Here is an 18232-nt window from a genome sequence, read left to right on the forward strand (position 1 = left end):
ATTTCCATAAGAGTAAACAAGATGCTTAACCAAATGTTTGTTGAATGACTATCACACACAAAATAGGCTTTGCACTAGAGTTGAGATATAGCATCTCCCCTCCTGGTCAAACGAGATTCATAGTACCTCTTTTCACTTGCTAATTTACAGGTCAATTCATCTCTCAGCTCCTAAGGGACCACAGTTTCAGGCAAAGCATTCATTTGAACTGAATTAATTCTGTTTCAAAGAAACAACAGAGAAGTCCCAGCTACAAAGAAAAGGGCTTTTATTCATGTGGAGCTCAGAGTTCCAAATGGTAAGCATCAAAATGGCCCTGAGGCTCTGGATCACCTCTTCACAAGCCATTTTATTATCATTTATTTTAAAGAAGATGAAAAGGAACTTTCAGCTGTACCCTACAAAAAAAAAAAAAAAAAAAAAAAAAAAAAAAGGGCAAGATAAAGCAAAGATAGAGGGTGAGTTTTCAACTGTTCACCAGCCCTGAGGTTATATCTGAGAGAAATCTCTGATGTTTTTAGCTGTTAAAGTTGATCCCAAATTCTAAATTCCAGAACTTCAAAGTGGGGAAAAAGCCTTTTGAAATCAGACACCCAAGGTTAGAGTCCAGCTTTAACACTTAATGGCTCTGTTACCACAAACCTCTTAAACCTCACTCAGTCTCATTTTAACTCATCTATAAAATGGGAACAAAAATACCTACTTACTCAAGAGCTGTGTCGAGGAAAGCATATTTTGGGCAGAGTGTATTGACCATAGTAGACATTTTTAAAATGTTTGTTGAGTTCCTGTTTTGTTGAATGGGAGCACTGAGGTACTGTAATATCAGCATGGCAAGATAACGGAACTTGGTGCTATAGATTTGACTCAATCCTAGTTCTCATTTGTAAAAAGGGGTTAGTTGGAACTATGCTCAAAAAAGTTGTCAAACTGTGCATACCCTTTGACCCAGCAGTGTTTCTACTGGGCTTATAATCCAAAGAGATCTTAAAGAAGGGAAAAGGACCCACATGTGCAAAAATGTTTGTGGCAGCCCTCTTTGTAGTGGTCAGAAACTGGAAACTGAGTGGATGCCCATCAATTAGAGAATGGCTGAATAAATTATGGTATATGAATGTTATGGAATATTATTGCTCTGTAAGAAATGACCAGCAGGATGAATACAGAGACCTGGAGAGACTTACATGAACTGGTGCTGAATGAAATGAGTAAAACCAGGAGATCATTATACATGGCAACAAGATTATACGATGATCAGTTCTAATGGACGTGGCTCAACAATGAGATGATTCAAACCAGTTCCAATTTTTTTCAGTGATGAAGAAAGCTATATACACCCAGAGGGAGGACTGTGGGAGTTGAGTGTGGACCACAACATAGCATTTTCATGCTTTCTGTTAATGTTTGCTTGCATTTTGTTTTTCTTCTCGGGTTTTTTTTCTTTCTAGATTCTATTTTTCTTGTGCAGCAAGAAAACCATATAAATATGTATACCTATATTGGATTTAACATATATTTTAATATATTTAACATGTATGAGACTACTTGCTATCTAGGGGAGGAGGTGAGGGGAAGGAGGGAAAAATCTGGAACAGAAAGTTTTGCAAGGGTCAATGTTGAAAAATTACCCACACATATATTTTGTAAATAAAAAACTTTAATTAAAACAATAAAAATTTTTTAAAAAATTTTTAAAGGGGTTAGAAGATGACTTCCAAAATATTTTCCCTTTCTAGATTATGATCCTTTGAATCAAATGTCTAAGCATTAAGTGCAAATTAACTAGGGACAGTTGTCGAAAGCAGGAGACTCTGAGACAATTCTCAATGCAAGTTCCAACCCCTCCATCGCTGGAAAGAGTCAGGAAAAATAATCACCTCAACTTTATCCTGGCTTTCAGGGGTAGGGCCTGAAAGAAAGGACAGCAGGCCAGTGTTTGGCCACTCACTTTAATGGAATAAGGAAAGCCACAAAACCCCCAGAGCTAGCATGCAGAGAAATGACCCATCAAACTTTTAAAAAGTAAAGAAAGGCACGGATTTAATCCGACGTTGAAGCCCATGTACAGAGAAACAGGTCAGAGTGAGAAAAGGCTAATCTGCCAGCACCCAGGAACTGTGACAAGTAAGTGAATGCCTTCCTGGAGCCAGCCCTCTTTGGGGATCTGGAAGCATATTTTGGAAGAATCCTGCTTGGAAATAATGTCTTCAGCATGTCACTTTCACTTCCAAGGAGACGTTGTCCTCGGTTTCATGGTCTCGTTTAGAGTCTGTTCTAGCTACTGAGATTTGCCCAATGACTGTATAACGACTGGCTTTGGGTCCCATACTATCAGTGAAGCTCTTGGGGTATCCTTGTCCTCCTTACAGGGCCAGAAGTAGATGGCATACTACACTATTCCTCCAACCCTCTTCAAGCTGGGAACAGAGCCTCAAGTTCGAACGGGCAGGTGTGTCGAAGGAGAGAAAAGGATAGAAGAAAACTCAAGAGGGCCAGAACTGGCAGGGAACTGAACCCTGGAAAGCATGTGTCTGCAGACACAAAGATCCTAAATTTTACTTCTAAAAATAAATCCAAAAGTATGACATCAACCTGAGGAACCCACACCAGGAAGACAACTGGAACCCTGTGCACCAGAAAGGGTCCTCTGCTTCATCTCTAAGATGTCCTGCTCAAGGCTGTCCCCAGCCTGTCGCAACTCCTCACACTTCTGTTTCAGCAGACCACAGGCTATCTGGAGTCGATGGTTCATGGCCACATAGGAGCGACTCTGTTGATATTGCCGTTCCCTTTCTGCCTCTGGGTCCTTATTCTCTTGAGTGGCAGGAAGCTCTGAGAAGAAAAAGGCCGGGGAGAAACACAAGGCCAGTTGTCTCTTATCTCTTAACTACCTGTAAATTGGAAATGGGCACAATATAATCCCAAACTATGAATAAAAATTATTCCTTTCTAGAATGTGCCATTTAAAAGGGCCCTTAGAAACTACAATGTCAGACTTGGAAAGATCCCTAGACACAGGGTTTCAGAACTGAGGAGGCCTTAGATCACAGAATGTCAGAGCAGGGAGGGTAGTTAAAACAGGACACAGAATGGTATAGGTATACCTAAAAACATTGAATGACAGAATTGGAGACTTTGGAGATCATTCTGTACATTCTCATTTTACAAACAGGAAAATTAAGTTCCTCAATCTTATAGAGATCAGTTTAATATGAGGAATAAGGCACGTACAATTATAGTAATAGGCATAATATGATTATAGCAATTTTGTATAGGCAACAAAACAATAAAGTGAGAGTCAAGGCTGGATTCAAGGTCCACGCCTTAATAGTTATTTGGCTGTGTGCAAATCACTTTCTCTCTATCTATTTCTTCATCTGTATTATTTGCACTTCCTACATCACATAAGGAAAATGGTCTAGAAATAGGAGCTGATTATTATCTTCAAGATCATAGATTTCACCTCCCCAAAAGTATTTAATTGAAGATAATCAAATGATTTCGGTTTCTTTGCTCAGAAACCATGTGACAGAAGTGAGTGAGGAGGTGCTAGAGAGTATGTGCATATATATGTATATATATATAGATGTATATATATACATCTATATATAACATGAACATGTATGTATATATGCAAAGTAATTGACAAATCACAAAGTAGATAACAATAATAAATCCATCAGGCTGATCTGATATAACAACTAGAATGTTCAGATACCCAAGCCAGGCTGCACAGAAAGGTTGCAGGAGTGATGGGGACTTGTATTACCTTCCAGGACTTGTGGGGCAAAGGAAGTGAAAACTGGATCAGAGGGCAAAGCACCATTGACATCCTCCAAAATCTGTTCAACTGTGGGTGGAGATGGTCTTGTGGGGAGGACCACTCGTTTTCTGGCCTTAGAGGTCATCAGGTAGAAAAGGCTGAGGGAGACAGAGATAAGAAATTAGGGGAAACCACATAAGAAGACAGTAGACAGGGAAAGAGGGTAGGGTGATAGGGAAGGACATAAGAAATCACAGGAGATTGAGTCCACCACAGATCAATGCTCCAGAATCTCAGCTGGGTAGTCACATTTGGTGCTAATTTGCATAACAATTATTTTCTTCATTTTGGACCTCCTAAGAGGCAACATTAAATAATAGAAAAAGTCCTGGGTTTTAAATCAGAAGACTAAGAGTTTTACCTCTTTAAGTGGATTTAGTTGAGGCTAATATTCAAATGAGTTTATCATTTTTAAGCTGTGTTCAAACCCTAGTTTAATGATATTTTTTTGCCAAAGGTAAGCTCTCTACATATATTCTTGCTATTATCCCTGTCTCCTCAAAACTATCCTAAAATCCCATTCCCCACCTACTACATCATCCCAAGTCTCTCCCTGGACTTCATTGTAGCGGCCTCTACCTCCCTACCTTCTGTTTGCACAGGTTTTTAAGCACCATTTCCCAAATCCCAGCTCTTCCCTGCTCACACCTTCAATAACTCTCAATGTCAACAGGGTAAAGTCCAATTGACATTGAGGGGATCCACAATCTAAACCTAACCTACTCTTCCCACATCATCTTTCATTGTTCCACTAATGTAGCTACCAAACATGACTGCTTCAATCCAGCCAGAATCAAGTAAGCATTTATTAAGCACTTACTGTGTGTTCAGTTCTGTAAATTCGTTTATACTATTTCTGACTAAATGGCACTTTCTTGTCTCTGCACCTTTGTTTCTTATGTTCCAGGTCTGCAATGCCCTTTTATATCCCTCTGAAAACCAGGTTATCTATCTCTCCTACTTTTTAAGAATTTTAGAATTTTTTAACTTTTAAGAATTTTTTTAAACTGATAACACCAACAAAAAGAAGGCTGTAAATCTTCATTATGTGTAGCTTGCTTTTCTTCCAAAATACATAATGTCACATGTCACTTTTAAAGCCCTTATATCTGAAATGATCATTTCAGGCTGTAAGTCAGTTTTTCCATCCCACTAGTCAGTCGCTCCAATTCCCTCACTTTGGAGATAAGGAAACCTGCCTAACTTTTCTATGTTTCTTCTCACAAAGAGTCATGAACTTGGAATACCTTCAATAAGGGGGTAAGAAGAAATGTAAGAGAGAAAGTCACAAGTGGGAGGATGAGAAAAAATTGGGAGAGGAGAGTGAGAAATGGGGAAAGGGTAAAGTAGGGGAAAATATAAAAGGGGGACAGGGAAGTCAAAACATTGCTACCACTCCCAAAAGAATTAGGATCAAGGAGTACTCTTTCATCTTATTTTTGTATAATCAATGTCTTGCACATAGTAGGATCTTATTAAACACTTTTTGGATTAGATTGGAAGTGTGCCCTGCTCTGTCCAAGCCATCCCATACATTGCCACCTAAATAGCATTACTTGTGTATAGAGAATCATGGCATTACTCCACTGAAAACTCTTCTGTGGCTTCCGGTTATTTGGTTGACTTGTAAAGTATAAATTATTCTGCCTCAAATTCAATACCTACAATGGCATCACTGTTGCCTTTTCAGCTTTGCTCCATCAAAGGCTATTTTACTGATTCTCTTATATACTCAGTACTAAAAGCTGTGCCACTCAGTCAACTAGTATTATTAAGCAAGAAATATTATGTATCAGATACTGTTGCCACAAGCTAAGGTTACAAAGAACTGACCAAAAAAGTATCTTTTTCAAGGAACTCACAATCTAATTAGAGGAAGACAACATGAACACAATTACATATAAACAAGATATATACAGGATAGATTGGAAGATACACTCTCAGAGGAAAGGCAAGAGTCTAAGATTCAAGAGTGAGATTTTAATTCGGACTTAAAGGAAATCAGGGAAGCTGGGAAGCAAAGATGAAAAAGCAGAAGCATGGGGGACAGCAAAAGAAAATGCTTGGAGTCAGGAAATGTAGTATGAGGAAAAGCAACGAGGTCAGTGTCACTGGTTTCCGTGCCAGGGAGAAAGGTATAAAAAAACTGGAAAGGCAAGAAGGGCTCAGGCCCTGAAAGACTTTAAAAATCAAACAGATTTTATATTTGACCCTGGAGGGAACAGAAAGAATTAAAAAGGGAAGTGGCATGATCAGATTTATACTTTAGGAAGATCATTTTGAAAGCTGATTGGAGGTTGGATTGGAATAGGAGACCCGACACAAGGAGATCAGCCAATAAGCTCCTGCAGTATCTTAGGTTTCAGGTAATGAGGGCCTGCATCATTAGAGAGAAGAGGGGGCATATGCAAGAAATGTTACTGAGGTAGAAATGAGTTATGACAACAAATTGGATTTAATGTGGTCAGCGCCTCTTACTTCACATTTGTTGACTAAATCCAGGCCTTCCTCTCCCTGAATTCACCTCCAGAATGCTGCTGTCATCTTTTAAAAGAATTCAAAAGCGTCCATCCAAAATCAAAGGTGTGAAGGGAACTTAGGAGGTCATTTAGTAAAGATGTGGAAACTGAGGCCCACAAAGCTTAAATGACAAGCCCAGAACCTAGGTCCTTTGATTCTAAATTCTCTCCTTGTTTTCAACAACTACCTTTCCCCTCATTTCACATAACACTTTGCTTGCAACCTTTTCCAGCGCATTTATCCCATTTTATTAAGCGCATTATTGGATCAATCAAAGAAAGGGCAGTGACCTGTGGGGTCCAAGCATACTAATTTCGACTCCACACACTGGGGCGATCTGCACATTTGCAGAAGGGGTACTATTGGATGTGCGGGTGGAGGGGCCCGGAAGCTGAAGAGGGTGAGGGGGGAGGGCAGGGGGCAGGGGAGGAGGAGGGAGGGGGAGGGAAGGCGGGAGGGGGAGGGCAGGGCGGGAGGGAGGAGGAGGGCGGGGAGGAGGGAGGGGGGAAGGGCGGGGAGGGGAGGGAAGGGCGGGAGGAGGAGGGGGGCGGGAGGGAGGGAGGAAGGCGGGAGGGAGGAGGGCAGGGGCGGGGAGGGGGGAGGAGGGCAGGGGGGAGGAGGGCAGGAGCAGGGAGGGAAAGGAGGGCGACCCCTCCCTCCCCCTCCGCCGCACTTCACTAACACCACAGAACGTCCCTAACTGCAGTTCCTCCCCCTTCTCGTCCCAGACTAGCATCTGGCCCATCCTACGACTCGCGGGAGGCCTAACAAAGCCACTTCCCTCCTCTCATTCTAACTATGAAAGAAGCAGGGGCCCAAAGACCTCCTCACCTGAAGCTCGCGCTCCAGCGTCAGGACGACAGCCACGGCGGCCACTTCCGCTTCCGCCGCAGCGCACGCGCCGCGAGCCGCTGGGTTCTGGCCCCGCCCCCGCTTAGCGCACGCGGGGCTGCCCCTCAGCTCTCCCGGCCTTTCTCCGAGACCGGCGACGTGACGTCGTGGCCCCGCCTCCTGCTCGCCCCCCTCCCCTCCCCCAGTCTTGCTCCTGCTCTCGTGCCCCCCCTGCCGGGCGCTCTGGATTGCGGGCTGGGGAGGGCGGGCCCGATGAGCCGCGGAGGAGCCGCGCCCCGCTCTGTCTCCGCTCCCGCGCCGGTGGGTGTAAGCTCTGTAACTTTGCGGCTGGGAGCGACCGCAGAAGTCACCCAGCCCGGAGCCCGCGTTTCCCCGGGCCAGGCTGGGCCAGGAAGGTGCCTCCCAATAGACCAGCACCTTACCAGGGGGTCGGGAGCTGGGCTGGGCGGCCGTGACCTGGCAAAGCTTTTGGCGAACCTGAAAGCCTTCCGAGCGCTAACTGTGGCTGAAGCGGAAGCTTGCGGCTCACCGTCCCGGGCCGGCCCCGACACCCGTCGGAAGAGAGCTGCGTCGGGAGCCCGGGGACCCAAGACGGGACCAAGTAAGCCCCAGACGCCCCTTACGGGAGCGTGCGGACCGTGGCCCTCACACCCAGTCCCGCTTTAGCAAGGATGAGCGAGCACCAGGGGAATCTCGCCGTAAAAATGCAGACCTGGAAGAAGAAAACACACAGGCTCACAGGAAAAACACAGAGTGGCCACGAGCCCATCCAGGACTCCTAGGAGACATAAAGCAGAAATTTAAAGTAGAGAGGGATCGCTTAGTGAAAGGAAACGGGTCCAAGAGGGAATAATTCTTCCCAGCCGAAGGAACCGTCAGAGGCAGAGCCGGGACTAGAGCACAAGTGCCTTGAGCTTTCTCCCCCGTAATAGATCAAATCACCCCCTTTGCTTCCACAAAGATCTCTTCTAGATGCTTCTCCCCTACACGATCGCAGCTGCCAGTACTTTAAATAGTGCTTGGCTGAGGATGAGGAGCCGAGCTCAGCTGAGCCCAGCTAGGCTAAGCGCTAGGTACTCTCCAGTCTAGGTTTCTTCTCTTTTCTGTTTTATTACCAGCTCCTATAACCATTTCTATCCCTTTCTGTTTCTCCTTGGCTAAAGCCTGAGCGCTGTGAACAAAACTAGTCTGCAGTGGGCACTAGAGAAGTTTCTTTGGGATGCCTAGTTCCCCTTCCCCAGGCCATGGTACCTAGCTGAGGCTACCTCCTGAGCACAGATTGTGCGAAGTGCTAGTCATTTACATTTTATAATGCATTCATTATCGAAAGCAAAGTCCAAATACCTACCTTCTGGTGCTGGCTTTGCTACCATGTTTTCCTACCTGGAAAATAGAAACGAGAGGGTGAATTCAAGATCTCTAATATCTCTTCTCTTCTATTTTATTTTAAAGCTTCCTTTAGTTTTAAGAGCCTGTTAAATATGGGGAGGCAAGGGGCCCCCACGCTCTTATTTCCTTCAAGTCTGCTCTAATTATTCTTCAGGCCCAAGCACCCACTTGACTCATCCAGACCCATGATTCTGCGTTCTGGGAAAGTGACGGTCCTGTCTCCCCAACCACTGGGAGATCCTAATGTCCTGGAGGAATATAGATGGCCCTGTGTCAGACCATGCTGGCAACTCCAGAAGTCTAGAGAGGCTTCAAGGCCACAAGAGAGAAACTGGGGGTGTGAGGTCAATACTCAAGAGGCCAGTGGTGAGGTCCATGTGCCCAACCTGGGGCAGTGCCAGACATTGGCCCAGGAGTCATCAAACAAGGGGAAATGGGCAAAAGCAGTTGAAGAAGGTAAGAAGTCAGGTTGAATATGGGTGGAGGAATGGGGGTCTTGACTAAAATTCGATGGAGGGTGAGGCCATCAAGGAGAAGGGGCACTCTGGGCTTCCTCTTCTTTCTCCACAAAGCCTCCTTTTCTTTTAGCTCCCCAGGTCTCTTGGAGTCAGCCTATAATCCCAACCTTCTATTTCTCTGCTCTCCCTGAGGATGAGACCTTCCCTTGTCCCCTGTGAGTACAATGCTGCAGCTCCAAACCTCAGAACCTGAGTTGGGGCAAGAAAGGGAAGGAGATCCCTGATGATATAAGAAGTGGGAAGAACATAGTAAGGGATATCTTTTAATTTGACTTTTTACTAATGTGTATGGCTTTTAAAAAATACTAGTGATGCATTTTGTGATGACACAACAGACTTCTCAATAAACCCTCTTACAAAGGTGGTTTCCTGAAAAACAGTCATTTAACAGAAAAGAGCTTTATTCTTCACAGTGTAGTGCTAACACTATTGTCATTGACAAATTGTTTTCTTTTGGTCTCTCCCATATTAATATCACTTTTCTAAATTTATTGTATGAGTTTATTATTCTTTCAGCCCTGCTTTCCCATTCCATCTTTCACTTCTTTGGATAGAGACAAGAACTGGCCCAGAGAATTCACTGGTGTAGGGAACTCCCAGTGAGGTAACTCTATCCTTTTCTGTAATTTACAGTCTTGGAGAACTGCCTGGGATGCTAAGAGATTTAGCATTGCTTGCCCAGAGTCCCACACGCCAGTGTCTGAGAGCCAGGGTATGACCCTTTATCTTCCTAAATGTGAAGCCTACTTCTATCTTGATCTGACCACTGGACCTAGATGGCTCTAGAGAATAAAGTGAGGCAGGTGACCTTGCACAACCCTCCCTTACTGAAATCCAATTCCCTTGAATGTCATGGCCCTTTTCCAGAATGAAAGACAAGGGACAACAACTCTATTTATCCTATGTCCTCTCTAGTCATTTCTTACTGCACAGAAATAGCCCAGTTACATTCATATAGAAGGCTGGATGTGTAAGGAATGAGACTCTTCTTGTGATCCACACTAGCTCTGAGCCCTGGGATAAGTCACTTAAATACTATGTACCTCCTCGAATAACTCTTTAGGACTTATGAAGTCATTTGTAATAATGAAGGGAGTTCCCATTCCAAGGAATTCCCATGATGCCTAAATTATAGATCATTAACTTATTCACATATGGTATTCCCCAGTCATTGGGCACACACTTTATTTCCATTTTAAAAATCATAAATAATGCTATTATGAAATTGTTGATCACTGAGGTTACAATCCTGATAATTAATGTAATGTGTGAACCATAGAATTTGTATTCTAACAGGGTATTGCTTTGATCTAAATGATATAGTGTTCGAATGATGGTATTTCAATCAGTGATTACTCCTTAAAGAAGGCATTTTAGGGTTGAGGGTCTTCCCAGAACAAAGGTCTAAGGAAAGGAATGAAGGCAAATGCCCAGGCTTTCTATGGCTAGCAGATTGTCTCTAGCTTCTGTCTCTCTTCTAACAGCTCCCTCACCCCTTGTCCTCTATACCGAAGGAGACTGTGGCCCCGGAAGCTAAATATCCCTCCAAAGACCCGGAGCACACCAGATAGCACATTGGTCCTGGAGTTGGTATGTGAATCAGGGCCCATCTCTTCCCCTTGACCCTGACCTCAGCCCCAGTCTCAGCCAACTGTTCTCTCTTCCTTGTTACTGGTTAGACCTGAGGGAAACCTAAGGGATGGTGGAGGGTGGGGTTGGAGAAGAGCAGACCGCGTTCCCTTCCTCCAGCCCAGTTCCCTCCTCAGGATGAGATCCTGGTCTCTTGCTCCCTTCGGACCCTGCCCAATGCTCACTTCTCCTTCCCTGTGAGATTCCAAGGTATCTATTACAAGGTGAGTAGTTTTGGTCCAGGATGGTCGTTATGGGTGGTTTGGAGAAAAGCTCCCAGGCTTTGATTCCTGAATCATGGAATATCTCAGAAGGGACCTGAGAGCTCCTGGTGTCTGGCAAGTGGGCAGTTGGACCTGGTCCTTTGATTAGCAAGTGAAGTGAAGACACCCTATCCATTGCTTCCAATGGGCACCTGTTCTTGGTTCCCAGGTGCAGGGCAGGCTACGGCCCCATGCCCGTGAATTCCTGGAGATCCTGAGTCAGTTCTTCCAGGTACTGTCTTTATTTTTTTCCCTGCCTTGTCCCTTCCTCTCCCCTCCCCATTTCATGGGTCATTTTCAGAAAGAGGGAGAATGAAGTGGGGTGGGTCAGTTTGAAGAGGAAATCCGAAGGATTTCTAGATCTTCATAAGAATCTCAACTCCTTGCCCTATTTTGAGGAAAGCTGAGAGACAGGAGTAGTCAGATCTTCAGCGCATCCCCTTCATAATTTCCTATTCCCCACCCCTCCACTCTAGATCATTATCTTCACCACAGCTAAAAGGGACTTTGCAGAACCAATCGCAGACCTTCTGGATCCCCACAAGAAGCTGATTAGGTGAAGCCACCAACTTCCCACTCTACTCTTTGACCCTTTGATCCCATTACAACCTGATCATTTGCCCACATAGTCAGTGAAAAGGGCTCTGAACATGAGTCAGGCTGGAGATGGCTTGTGTCTTACCTTGGCTGGCTGCGGACCAGCTGTGTGACTGCCCCATTCTGAGCCTCTGTCCTCCCCATTTGTAATGTGGGATCATCAGCCTTCCCCTACCTGCCCAGGGAGGGCAAGAATAACTTGGGAAGGAGCGCAGTGGCATCCAGAGAAAGTCACAGTCTGAAAAGAAGGGTTTGTTTGGACTCAGGGGCCGCCTTTTCCAGGATGACTGCATCTGCCTCCAAGGTCACTATATAAAGGACTTGAGGGTGCTGGGGCAGGACCTGGCCCGGACTGTGGTGCTGACCGATTCCTTCAAGGCCTTCCCCTACCAGGTAACAACGGCCTCTCCCCTCCCCCCTTCCCCTACCATCATGGACAGATACATCGACTTAGAACAGGGAGCAGTAGTGCAAAGAGGCTTGAGGTTAGAGACAGATCATAGAATTGTGTTGTTAGGCAGGAACTAATCCCAGCATTTCACAGGTTAAAGGAACTGAGATCTACAGAGGGAGAAAGGCAGTCAGAATTTAAATCCAGGTCTTTGGATCCTTGCCATTACCCAAAGGACTTGAATTTGAATCCTGGCTTAGCCACTATTCCCTATGCCACCTTAGGCAAATCAGTTGCTTCCTGAGAACCAATGTCTTTTAAAATGAGCAGATTGACAGGGAAGCCAAGGAGGAGAAGAAAGAATGGTTTGGTAGTGGTTCAGCATCCATGTAATAAGATGCTTCCAGCGAAGGGTCCCAGGGATCTGTGCTGGGCCTTTCGTCAGTCAGCAAGCATTTATGAAGCACTTACAGTGAGTCAGCACTGTAGTAAAGCATTGGGTATAAAAGAAGAGGCTCACAGTCTAATGGAAGAGGCAACACGCCAACAATTAGGTGCACAAAAGACCCCTTTGCTGTTTGACATTTTTATCTTTCTTACATAAAGGCCTGAGTAACATACTCAACACATTTGAGATGACTCCAAATACTGGAAGAGAGAGGGAGCAAACAAAGAGAGCCTGACGGGCTGGAGCATTGGGTTGAATCCAATTTGATGATATTCAGTGAAAATAAATATAAAGTCTTATGCATGCAAGTACAAGTTGAAGGAGGCCTGATTAGGCAGCCCCAGTTCTGCAAAGGATCTGGAGGGCTTCAGTGAGCTGTCAGTCAAGCACTTATCAAGCACCTACCATGTGCCAGGCATTCTTCTAAGCAATGGGGCACTAAGAGAAGCAAGGCCCTGCCCTCAAAAAACTCACCATCTAATGGAAACTCAGTATGAGATAGCAGTGTGATGTACCAGCAAAAAACCCCATGTGACCTTGGGTTATTTATGCTGTCCTCCTCAGCCTTCATCCGCAGAATTGCTTCTGACTTGGGGTATCAGCATTAGGGATTGCAGTTAAGCTGGAGAGAGTCCAGAGGGGGACAGATGGGATGAGGAAAGTTCTGAAAGTAATTTTCATCAGTGGAAATAACTGGGCATATGTAGCCTGGAGAAGAGAAGACTGAAGGGGCTCCCAAGAACTGATTTAAGTATTTGGAGAGCTGTCATGTGGAGAAGGGGATAATTTTGTCCTGTTTGTCTCCAGGAAGCAGCAGGAGGAATAAATGGAAATTGAAAGGAGAATTTAGTTTTGAGGTCGCTGGGACCTGTCTAAAATAGAAAGTGACCTTGAAGGTCTATAAGCAGAGACTGGACAACCTCATGTCCTGTGTGATGGATGTGAGTTCAAGTGGGCAGCTGCTGACATCCCTTCCAATGCTCAGATTGTGCAAGATGTACTATCTGTCCCCAAAGGACAGTTGTTCTAAGACTTTGTCTATCACAGAAAAACTTTGGAAAAAATATTTGTGACAGCAGGATGATTTCAGAAAGGCCTGGAGAGACTTACATGAACTGATGCTGAGTGAAATGAGCAGGACCAGGAGATCATTATATACTTCAACAACAATACTATATGATGATCAATTATGATGGACGTGCCCCTCTTCAACAATGAGATGAACCAAATCATTTCCAATAGAGCAGTGATGAATTGAACCAGCTACACTCAGGGAAAGAACTCTGGGAGATGACTAAGAACCACTACACGGAATTCCTAATCCCTTTATTTTTGTCCGCCTGTATTTTTGATTTCCTTCACAGGCTAATTGTACACTATTTCAAAGTCCAATTCTTTTTGTACAGCAAAATAACTATTTGGTCATGTATACTTATATTGTGTCTAATTTATACTTTAACATATTTAACATGTATTGGTCAACCTGCCATCTGGGGGAGGGGGTGGGGAGAAGGAGGGGAAAAATTGGAACAAAAGTTTTGATAATTGTCAATGCTGTAAAATTACCCATGCATATAACTTGTAAATAAAAAGCTATTAAAAATAAAAATAAATAAAAATATTTATGGCAGAACTTGTTAGGAAGAAAACCAAACAACTGAAAACAAAACAGATGCCCATCTGTTAGGAAATGAGTTAACAAATGAACATCAGGAGAATATTATTATGCAACAAGAAGGATAAGGAATTCAGAGAAGCAGGGGAAGACCTAAATGAACCCAAAGAGAAGGAAGATTACCAGGGAGAACAGTGCTCATGATATTAAGGAAAACCCTAAAACTATTGAATATGTGAATTTCTATGACCAGAGCAAAACAAGAGAAAAGAATACCTGTCTGGAGTCAGGGAGACTTAGCCCCTAAGATCAGATCGGGCCCAGAGGCCAACTGTGTGACCCTGGGCAAGTCACTTAACCCTGCTTGCTCCTGTTTCCTCATCTGTAACCTGAGCAGGAAATGGCAAACCCCTCCAGGTCTCTGTGACCCACGCAGGGTCACAACTGGGAGACATGACTGACGGTAGCTGGTCACAGTGGATTGTCCGAGGAGTCTTGTTAGCCTCTTTGGGTGAGTCTTGTTTCACTTTGCCTTGTGCTGTAGTGTGACTTTCACAGGCAGAAGTCAGAGTTTTCTGGCTTGGGGATAAGGAAGAAAAAGAAAGAAATCAGGGAATAAGATTTGTCCACTCAGGGGAGTCCCATTCACTATCCCACATGCACTGCCATCAACAGTCTGGTCTTTGCTGTCCCCTCGTGGTCATAAGGAGAAATGGCCTACACTGGAAGGAGGTCCTTCCCTTGTTTGTCCCGAGGTGGGAGGGAGATCCTCATCCTCTGTATGTCTCCTAGATGGACAACCAGCTCCTGATTCCCCAGTGGCAAGGAGACAGTGAGGACCGGGAACTGCCTAAGCTTCTGCCTTTCTTGCAACGTCTAAGTCGCTTGGTAAGGAAAGAGTGGGGAATGGGACAGAAAGCCCCCATTCAGAAACTCATCCCCTCTCCACTGATTCCTAACACTCCTGCGGACCACTGTCCCCTTCCCAGTCCCTGTCCTCCACCTCTCCCCCATGCTTTGTTCCATAGGACGATGTTCGACCAGAGCTTTGGAGTCTCTACCCTTCTTCACACAGAGTGACGCAGACCACCTCTTCCTGAGAAGGTACATGTGCACCTGGAGATGTCCCTTCCAAGCTTCTCTCCTCCAACTGCCCCCTCCACGTGGTCCCCTGACATCTGACTTTGGCAGTGGGGGTGCTGAGCAGATGGAGAAAAAGCAATTTTTCTTGAGTTTGATTGAGTTCAACCTAGGTTCAGATGCAGAGTTCCAATGAAATCAGGTAATAAAGCTAAGGGAAATCAGACATTTTGGCTAAGAAATGAAATATACTACCTTATCTTCTCTCTTTTTTTAAAATTTCCTTAGAGGAACACAGGCTGAAGCTAGAGAGGTGTGGTCAGTGGGGGGGGGGGGGTTAGCCAATGCTAAGATTTTCACCTGGTGAGGTTACTCTCCTACTCCTCCTTATTATATCTAATCTAGCAAATATGGGAAATGAGTGACGTACCCTGGCACAAGAAGGTGAGTAGCTTATTTTCATCTGACAATAGGTCATAGGATATATTACTGGGTTCAGAGTCTTGTCCCTATGTAATGAGACAAGAATTCTCAGCACGAGGTAGAAGGGTTTATAGAAACATAAAACAGTGTCGAGGATTGAAAAGGAACTTAATTCAACCTCTTCCTTATATAGAAAAAGATAGTGGCTTGCCCAAGATCATCAAACTCTCCCATGACAGAACCAGGGATTGAACCCAGGTTCTCAAGAGACACATTTTCCCCCCATGAGAGTAGGGGAGCTATACCTGGGTCAGTCTTGGCTTCTGACCCTCAGCCTGATTTGTGTTGTCCCCTGCAGGTAGATGCTGATCCCTGGGGCTTTCAGTGGACTGGGAGAGCAATGGGATTTGAGAGTACATCTGTTGCATTTCATGTATGAAGAGACTGAGAAACTTTAATAAAATGATTTTACCACTCTGCTGTCTGCTGGACAAAGGGCCTCTGGCAGAGGAGAGCTCCTGAGAGTAGCAGCAGTAATAATAGTAACACATGTTTTATGTGCATGATCTCATTTAAGCCTAACCCCACCAGGAGGAATAGGTTTTACGAAGAGGACACTGCATTTTTTAGAGGTTAACTGCCAGGCCTCTTCACGTATCAGAGGGGTTTGAACAGATATCTCCCTGATTCTCAAGCTATCATTCTATCTAGTATACCTCTTTGCCAGGGCAGGTACCTTAAAGTCCATCAATAAACATTCATCAAACATCTACTGTGTATGGGTATTGCGTAAGCAATGAGAATACAAATGTAATGAATGAAATACCCCAAGAGATAGTTTCCAAGCAATTAATAATCAATTTATTAATTAGACTAACCAACAACCAATAAATTAATAGTCAGTGGTTTCTCTCCTTAAACAAAGACAAACCCATGGAAATAAAGAATGCCTTAAATACTTTTGTAAAAGGGAATGCCTCTGATGAGTGAAAATCACACCTGATGGGTGGACATTTAATAAGAAGGTAGGCTAGAAACTGGGTGTTCTTCCTGCTGAGAACCAACTCGATCATGAGACCCGGCTCCCTGCAGCAATCCAGATAGGGGAAGTCATCTCTACTCAGACCATTCTGATTGGTGTTCCCCTTCATGAGCTGGGGTCAGCCTAAACTACAGGAGGGGGACAAGGACAGGGGCTTATTTTTCCAGGTAAGAACTTGCCCATACTGGATTTTTTTATACTTTAAACAGAAGTCAGATCTCCTAGTTGGTTGGAATTCCTGTCCAAGATTGAAGAGCTTGTTTCCTGAGGCCTAAGACAATCTCATCAATCACTAGTCCTGGAGAGACTTTTTATTGGGGAGGGGCCTTGAATGAAAAAATAAAGGACAAATGTCTGGATCCCCATTTAATAATTGGTTATTAACAAAATAGTAAAATAATTATTCTATTACCTTTTTTCTAACAAAGAAAGGTAAAAGACAATCCCTATCTTTGAAGATCTCACACTCTGATAGAGGAGGCAAGACCTGAGCTCCTGACACAAACACATAGCCCTCTAGTACCATATGCTTTAGTATCTTATCTTCTCTGGGCTCAGTGACCTTAAATTACTTTTAATAGTATTTTATTTTTCCAATTATATGTAAAGGCAATTTTTAACATTCACTTTTTTTATTTATTTATTTATTTTATTTTATTTTTTTATTTATTTATTTTGCAGAGGCAATTGGGGTTTAAGTGACTTGCCAGGGTCACACAGCTAGGAAATGTTAAGTGTCTGAGGTCACATTTAAACTCAGGTCCTCCTGACTTCAGAGCTGGTGCTCTATCCACTGCGCTCCCTAGCTGCCCCTAACATTCACTTTTAAATGAAATTTTGAGTTCCAAATCTTCTCCCTCCTCCTTCCTAAAACAGTAAGCAATTTATATATATATAAAATCATGTAAAATCTATTTCCATGTTAGTCATATTGCAAAAAATATATAATAACAGTTTACAAAAGAAGAACCACAAAAAAAAGTGAAAATAGTATATTTTGATCTGCATTCAGACTATCAGTTCTTTCTCTGGTTCGGGACAGCATTTTCCATCATGAGTCTTTGGGAATTGTCTTGGATCATTATATTGCTGAGTTAGCCTATTTTCTGAAGGTCTTAGGACTGTCTGTCCCTTTGGCTTCCCCAGCCTTAGGGAGCCATGAGCTCCAGACTAAGCCTTCTTAGATCTGACAAATCTCTTGTCTTTGGGTCAGAACAGTCTGCTGAGTCAGTGGGGGGGGGGGGCGGGAGTAGGAGGAAGGAGGGGGCAGGGTGCCTGCTGTCCTGGAGCTCACTCTGTCCCAGGGAAATAAGAACCTTACCAGATCTAATGTGCAACATTATATGATAAGCCTATGGGAGAGTTTTAAAATAAGGGGCTTTGTGAGGTCCAGTGGGAAAAAAAGGTCATTGTTATGTGTGCTTTGTCTGGGGCAAAGTAGTGGAAAGCTTCCTGGAGGTGTTAGCCTTTGCATTGAGCTTCAAAGGGACAGGGGGCATTCATTAACTCAGGAGGGCTGACATAAGAGCTTAGGGAATATTAAAGAAATGAGTGTAGTGTGCAAGGACCAGGAGACCAAGGAATGAAACACATAGGGGTGAACAGAAGTTTGTATCTATTAAAGGGGTACAGTAGAGTTTAT

The 18232-nt window shown here is 44.1% G+C and overlaps 2 protein-coding genes across 4 annotated transcripts; one reads left to right on the top strand and one right to left on the bottom strand.

Annotated features, from left to right (window-relative positions):
• Positions 1-1935: 1935 nt before the first annotated feature.
• C1H19orf25 (chromosome 1 C19orf25 homolog) lies at positions 1936-7282 on the bottom strand. The gene is made up of 3 exons (XM_031948065.1): positions 7175-7282; positions 3770-3921; positions 1936-2832 (listed from the first exon to the last, which is right to left on the bottom strand). Exons 2-3 carry the CDS (start codon positions 3906-3908, stop codon positions 2588-2590), a joined length of 384 nt encoding a protein of 127 aa, XP_031803925.1. The 5' UTR covers positions 3909-3921; positions 7175-7282; the 3' UTR covers positions 1936-2587.
• A 61-nt stretch (positions 7283-7343) lies between these two features.
• Positions 7344-16429, top strand: LOC111719231 (CTD small phosphatase-like protein 3). Of its 3 annotated transcripts, none has more exons than XM_023496862.2 (11): positions 7344-8268; positions 8739-9040; positions 9173-9257; positions 10587-10692; positions 10869-10955; positions 11164-11226; positions 11471-11550; positions 11858-11984; positions 14838-14933; positions 15074-15149; positions 15907-16429. In XM_023496862.2, exons 1-10 carry the CDS (start codon positions 8168-8170, stop codon positions 15143-15145), a joined length of 1119 nt encoding a protein of 372 aa, XP_023352630.1. In that variant the 5' UTR covers positions 7344-8167; the 3' UTR covers positions 15146-15149; positions 15907-16429. The 3 variants fall into 3 exon arrangements, with proteins under 3 accessions (XP_023352630.1, XP_031803923.1, XP_031803924.1); XM_031948063.1 differs by having other exon boundaries at positions 7344-7796; positions 15907-16428; XM_031948064.1 differs by lacking the exons at positions 14838-14933; positions 15074-15149; positions 15907-16429 and adding an exon at positions 12589-13550.
• The last annotated feature ends 1803 nt before the right edge of the window (positions 16430-18232 follow it).

This window comes from Sarcophilus harrisii, chromosome 1, assembly GCF_902635505.1.
Source record: "Sarcophilus harrisii chromosome 1, mSarHar1.11, whole genome shotgun sequence".
Lineage (NCBI taxonomy): Eukaryota > Metazoa > Chordata > Mammalia > Dasyuromorphia > Dasyuridae > Sarcophilus > Sarcophilus harrisii.

What these genes read in the sequence shown, in the direction of transcription:
- C1H19orf25 (XM_031948065.1), bottom strand. Translation starts at nt 3,908, where the DNA reads ATGACCTCTAAGGCCAGAAAACGAGTGGTCCTCCCCACAAGACCATCT. An exon ending in TGCCCCACAAGTCCTGGAAG is followed by an intron (nt 2,833 to 3,769) that starts GTAATACAAGTC and finishes TTTTCTTCTCAG; the next exon opens with AGCTTCCTGCCACTCAAGAG.
- LOC111719231 (XM_023496862.2), top strand. Translation starts at nt 8,168, where the DNA reads ATGCTTCTCCCCTACACGATCGCAGCTGCCAGTACTTTAAATAGTGCT. An exon ending in GAGACCTTCCCTTGTCCCCT is followed by an intron (nt 9,258 to 10,586) that starts GTGAGTACAATG and finishes CTCTTCTAACAG; the next exon opens with CTCCCTCACCCCTTGTCCTC. An exon ending in CCCCACAAGAAGCTGATTAG is followed by an intron (nt 11,551 to 11,857) that starts GTGAAGCCACCA and finishes GTTTGGACTCAG; the next exon opens with GGGCCGCCTTTTCCAGGATG.